This window comes from Mastomys coucha, unplaced genomic scaffold (genome assembly GCF_008632895.1).
Source record: "Mastomys coucha isolate ucsf_1 unplaced genomic scaffold, UCSF_Mcou_1 pScaffold13, whole genome shotgun sequence".
In the NCBI taxonomy this organism is placed as follows: domain Eukaryota; kingdom Metazoa; phylum Chordata; class Mammalia; order Rodentia; family Muridae; genus Mastomys; species Mastomys coucha.
In genome coordinates this window covers 17,919,981-17,926,449 of record NW_022196895.1, presented here as the reverse complement: position 1 = coordinate 17,926,449, position 6,469 = coordinate 17,919,981, and the positions used below count along the sequence as shown (strand labels likewise).

Below are 6,469 nucleotides of genomic sequence, written 5' to 3'. Positions count from 1 at the left end.
TCTCTCTCACACACACACACACACACACACATACACACACACGACAGTCTTTACTGTATGAAATCTGACTAACCATTTACTTTCTATGCCACTTTTCTTCTGATAATTCTTTCCATTGTTTCTGTTCACACCTTTCAGACCTTCCATTGCATACAATTCTCTCAAAAATATGAATGAAATATAGAAAAGAAAACATATTAAAATATCAGCCTAAAGTGATCAATAATGACTATTAGAATAATGTAAGACAATGATAAAAGCTGAACACAGTAGCATCTCCAAACAGTATTACACTTAAATATTGATAAATCATGTGTGCAAACAAGGCACTTTGGCCACCCCTCCATTATCACAAGTTGAGCATCTGTAATCTGAAATTCAGCCAATGTGATATACATGTGATTCCAGGCCACATGCTCACAATAAAACACAAGCACAACTGAAAGTATTGTATAAAATCACTCAGAACTCATAAGAGCACTGAGAATAAACAATTATGAGTGCCAACCAAATAAATGTCATCTATATCAACCCCCCTTCCATGAAAACTTGGGGAATGTTGCTAAAGGCATTGGCAGGAGTTGGGGGAGAAGATTGTAGGAAGTGGAGGATGGGTGGAAGATTGTGAAATGCTGTCATCTGAACATGGTGTAGCTGTTGCACATGCAGACTCAATGTCACTGTAGTTTTCTCCTCAAGACCTGAATAAGATCAAGCCAGTTACAATTCTAGCATGGATGAGGAGCCCCATACCTAGCTAAAGAGCTATTGGTAGCTGTCACATTATTCAGGCATTATTCAGACCCCTATTTGAGAAGATGGCCCCATACTCATGCACATAGGGGCAGCGCTAATTAGATTTAGTGGATACTATAAAAAATATTTTGTACATGTAACTACTTGTTTAAAGATGGAATGAAGAAAAGGTGTGTAAAGTTCAAATAAAACTGAAATGTATTTTATGTTTTGACTTAGGTCCCTTCCTAATCTTCTCTATATAAATATTTCTAAATATAAAGTCTCCTGAAATCCAAAACATGTCTGGCCCTGAACACTAATATAAGAGCCTTGGACTCTATTTGGAAGAGTTCATGAGAGCCAACTTTTAAGAACTCTTTGTCCAGGTAGAGACGACCTGATAGTTTCTGAAAAGAAGCAAGTGGTGGGCACATAACTGCACACACCCTGGGGGACTGTCCCCACGGTACTGGAGAGCAACCTGACACTGAGAGCAGTTATGTGCTACACCAAAGGTCCCACACAGAGTAAAACATACAACCTCGTTTTGTAAGTCACACATTGTTCATCAAGGTGCCATGCACTTGCTCGAAGATGCTTCAGTGCTTCTTCAAACACACAACTTAGAAAACTGCAAGGAAGATAGGTGACATGATAAATTTCCAGCACTCTCCATATTGCAATTGATGCTGCACAAGAATCTTATCAGCAATTTTTATAGTCTATTAATTAATCCTGTGTCAATCATGTCCTTCAGGGGCTTAGCTCTTACCGATAATATTTATTCAGTACCGGATCACAAGTGTGCCATTCTGGTCATCATAGGTCTGACCGTCATAGCTGAATGTCTTAGGCCTCTGAGCCCCTCATCTTTCCTACTCCTCACGTCTGACTAGCTATGTATTCCATGTTCTGGCAGCATGGTTTTCCTATTACTTCCTTCTACTTCTGCTGAGAGTCTAAATCCGCTGTTCAGTATCACCTTCCTAAGTCATAGCTTACCTCACAACCGCTCACCTATCCTTTCAATGAATTTCGTACATTTTGCCTTTGAAAGTATAGCAGGCAAATACTGTCAGTAGCCTCTCTTGAACAGGGAACTAAAATCATTCAGAAGGCTTAATAGAATTAATAGCAGAAGCTCCCTAGATGAAACTCCCAGAATTGGTGTTAGAAGGCAAATGTATATGTTAGAAGACAAATATATAGAAAGACTATACAAAGTTCACAAAAGTTATTCTATTTGCAGTCGTACTAGGAGGGGAAAAATGATAATTGAAGAGAAATTTTGATGATGCAGTTTTCTAATAAATTGGGAACAATGACCCTTGAAGGACCATAAAGAAAGTGAATGTCAAGATAATTTATTATTGTTACATTATCTACCTCATTTTTCACTTTGTCTTACTGAACTATGATATCCTTAGAAAGCACCAAACATCCCTAACATTAATGAACATTTGAGCAGTGCATTAAAAAGCCAAAAGAAAAGCCCTGACCCAAAGCGCTGCTGACTTTCTCATTTCTTTGCATTTCAACAGCAAAAGCGTTAACTGGGGTGAGTGATGCATACGATTGCTGTGCATAGGCTTGGATTTAGAAGGCAGATGAGTAATGGTCAAAGGTTCGCAGACCTCTCTGAAGAGATACCCCACTTTCACAGGCAGATCGGCTACCCCTAACCGCATTTCAAATGATATCCAGAGACTTGCTGACAGCTGTTGTTTTCATTGTAGAAGAGCCAGTTTCTATGCATGCCGCTTAGACAAGCATTTATATGTGATCGGCGGGAGGAATGAAACCGGTTACCTGTCCAGCGTGGAGTGCTACAACCTGGACACAAACGAGTGGCGCTATGTGTCGTCTCTGCCTCAGCCTCTGGCAGCCCATGCAGGAGCAGTGCACAATGGGAAAATATATATTTCAGGCAAGCCATTCTTCCATCTTTCTTTGCAAAGTTCCCTGTCCAAGGCACTTACTTGACCCAGATGTGTCTGTCCTTCACAGGGGGTGTGCACAATGGAGAGTACGTCCCATGGTTGTACTGCTATGACCCGGTCATGGATGTCTGGGCCCGCAAACAGGACATGAACACGAAACGTGCCATCCACACTCTGGCTGTGATGAACGATCGCTTGTACGCAATTGGAGGGAATCATTTGAAAGGTGTTTTCTCGTTTGTTATCATTTTGGTTTGTTGTTGTTGTTGTTGTTGTTTGGTTTGGTTTTTGTATGTCCAAGCAGCATCTGCATCACATGCTCTTTGCTAAGGGTTTTCTTGTTGGATAATCCCAGATAACTATGTAAAAAGCATGTTGACTAAATGTAATCCACTGTGTATAAATTAACACTTCCCTGGAGCGAGCACTTACTGTGTTCTAATTCTGCAGATAAGATTATGTTTAAGTTACTATACACATTAAAGAAATGAATAATGACATCTAGGGGGAAACAGGAGCATTAATAACTAAAAAGCACTATTCATCGTAACAGTGAAGCCAGTGAAATAAATTACTCTTTATCTCCAAAGTTGTAGTAATGAATTGTCCTCCAGAAAGTTGTTTTTTGCTGCAATCATAAAGAACTGTGCTCACAGGTTCACAGAACTAATGTATGGATTTTTTTTTTCTCGAAGCAAAAACTTGGTGTCTAAATTTAGAATTATTTAAGTCGCGAGTATCAAACAATCTACAATTCTCAAACTGAATTGCTTTTTTGGACTTAAAACAAAAGCACAGTATTTGTAAAGCTGTTGCTTGGCTGCTTTCCTTCCCTGGACATGTTTGTAGCTGCAACCTTTTACAGTTTACACCACTTTATAGGATTGTGGGTGTATATAACACCACATTTGGTGGGAAACAGATCTAACCTACCTTGGGCCTAAGTTTACTTAACTCAACACTTAGGAAACTGTTCTAAAGTGAACTCCAAATTCCCTGCCAGCTCCTGAGCCCACCAGAAACAGGCTTTGCTGGCAGTGGTAAAGCCACCCTGCTCACTTTCTCCAGCACAACAGGAGTCTAGAGGAAGGGTAGACATAGAAAGGTTTTCTAATTCATATTTACCCACAAATTTAATTTTAAAAAGCCACATGAGCTAACTTTTATGTCTATAATTTGAGTTCATGTTCACCCAGAAAAGTTGATGCCCTAGTGTGTGACTGCCGTTCACCTCCATGTCCCCCACAATGGGAGAGGATTCTCTTTCCAGCTGTCACAGCTCCATGTGCTTGTTTGTTTGTTTGTTTGTTTGTTCCTTTCGATTTCAATGCATACTCCATTCCCTCACCTCAATGTTTTAGATTAATCTTTTGAAATAAAATATGATTTTTTTCTCATTTCATTTTCATAAGACATTAAATGTCTGAGTGACTTTTATATCCAAGATTTTGGGAATTTGGAGTTCACTTTAGAGCAGTTTCCTAAGTGTTGAGCTGAGTAAACTTAGGCCCAAGGTAGGTTGGTATCATGGATCTGTTTCCCAACGTGGACCGAAAGACTGCATAGTAACACACTGAGTAAGAAAACATGTGAATGCACACACATGAGCATGAACATGCATACATCAAAAGTTGAGAGGGTGGAGAATATATAGTTCAGTTAGTGGTGCTTGCCTACCTATGATGCCTAAAGCCCTGGACTGAAAACCTAGCATCAAAGAAAACAGACATGATGATGCACACCTATAATCCCAGTACTGAGGAACTGGAGGCAAAAGAATCAAAGTTTAGGATCATCCTTGACTATATACCACGTTGGAAGCCAGCCTGGGCTACCTGAGACACTCTGCCTCCACTTCTGTGTCTGTCTCTGTCTCTCTCATATATTTATATATCCTATATACACATATAAATGTACATAAACACACATATATACCTATATTTATGTGTAAATGTTTATATGTAGTGTATGTGTGTGTGTGTATATATAATTTCAGAAAGCATAATGAAAAAGGAAAGTTATGGTTTGAATCCCAATTTGAAATAAATTAAATGTTGTCTCATCCCATTCAAGACATGTATTATAGCGTGTCTATAAAAGAGGGATAATGACTGTGTCCTTTTGTGAGACATGTACTCAACATGTATAGTATGTATGAAATGAGGCGTACGTGCCTCTAAACAACACCTTAGAGTCTCAGGATCTAGACTTTTTTCCATATGCTCATTTTAAGTAGATGTAAAATTTGCAGTACGCATATTGTTCTATTGTAACACCACATGTATGGTTTATTTTGTAGAAGAAATTAGTGGCCCAAAATAACCTTTCTGCTTTCTCGAGAATAAAAATTATCCCTTTGAATTTGTCTTTTCAACTATGCTTGAAGAATCATGATTTTGGTTAATGTATGCATATATATTTTCAGCTAGAATTCCATATCATGCATTTAAGTAGACAAAATAACATCTTTACTGTCCTTCTTTCTTCTGTAGCTCAGGCTGGCCTTGAAACCATGATCTCCCTGTCTCAGTTTCCAGAGTGATGAGATTACAGCCCTGTGCTCCTCCTTCTGCCTCTTAGAGGAGTTTTCCATAGCTAGGGTAGTAGAGTGATATCTAAGGTTTATCTCTACTGCCCGCCCCCACACACACATGAGTAGGGAGGCAGCAGAGACAAAGACCCTCAGAGCTTTCAGCTCCAAATCCAAACCCTGATCCTTGAAAAATACTCCACTAATCAATGAAGTTGTTTATACACATAGGTAGATTCTAGGAAAGGCTTAAGACTCTGAACAATGAATTTAATTGATTAAACTATTTTGAGAGAATTCAACATTTAAGAAAAGCAATAACCTTTAGTCTCTGAAGGTTTGAGCTCCAATGCACATGTATCTATATTCAGATGCCACCTTTATAAAGCACAAGCACGTTAGTTGTGTCTAATAAATCATTTTAATAAGGTCTACGCCTGTGTAATCAACTTCATGACGCCTGCTTGGGCTAATCCAAAATATCCAAAGGCTACTGTGGGTTGTTTGTTTGTTTTCAGAAGTTTTAATGCCTCCCAATTTCACTAATGAAATTATGCATTTGTGTCTTCATTTTTTTTTCCTTTTCTTAAATTTTTTTCTTTTTTTTATTAGATATTTTCTTTATTTACATTTCAAGTGTTCCCCCTTGTCCTGGCTTTCCCTCCGAAAAGCCCGCTATTCCCTCCCTCCTCTCCCTGCTTACCAACCCATCCTCTCCCACTTCCTGACCCCCCACATTCCCCTACACTGAGACATAGAGTCTTCACAGGACCAAGGACCTCTCCTCCCATTGATGACCAACTAGGCCATCCTCTGCTACATATGCAGCTGGAGCCATGAGTCCCACCATGTGTACTCTTTGGTTGGTAGTTTAGTCCCTGGGAGCTCTAGGGGTACTGGTCAGTTCATATTATTGTTCTTCCTATGGGGTCAGCTCCTTGGGTCCATTCTCTAGCTTCTTCATTGGGGACCCTCTGCTCAGTCCAATGGATGGTTGTGAGCATCCACTTCTATATTTGTCAGGTACTGGTAGAGCCTCTCAGGAGACAGCTATATCAAGCTCCTGTCAGCCAGCACTTGTTGGCATCCACAATAGTGTCAGGTTTGGTGATTGTATATGGGATGGATCACCAGGTGGGACAATCTCTGGATTGTCCTTCCTTCAGTCTCTGCTCCACACTTTGTCTTTGTATCTCCTTCCATGGCTATTTTGTTCCCCCTTCTAAGAAGGATCGAAGTATCCACACTTTGGTCTTTCTTC

General features: G+C 39.7%; 1 protein-coding gene across 4 annotated transcripts in view; it reads left to right on the top strand.

Moving 5' to 3' along the window:
- Positions 1-6,469, top strand: part of Klhl14 (kelch like family member 14) — a 133,523-nt gene that overhangs the window by 121,179 nt on the left and 5,875 nt on the right. For all 4 annotated transcript variants that reach the window (XM_031365071.1, XM_031365068.1, XM_031365069.1 and 1 more), the window contains exons 6-7: positions 2,475-2,665; positions 2,746-2,904. In XM_031365071.1, coding sequence (XP_031220931.1) covers positions 2,475-2,665; positions 2,746-2,904 — 350 coding nt within the window. The remainder of the gene's footprint in view (positions 1-2,474; positions 2,666-2,745; positions 2,905-6,469) is intronic.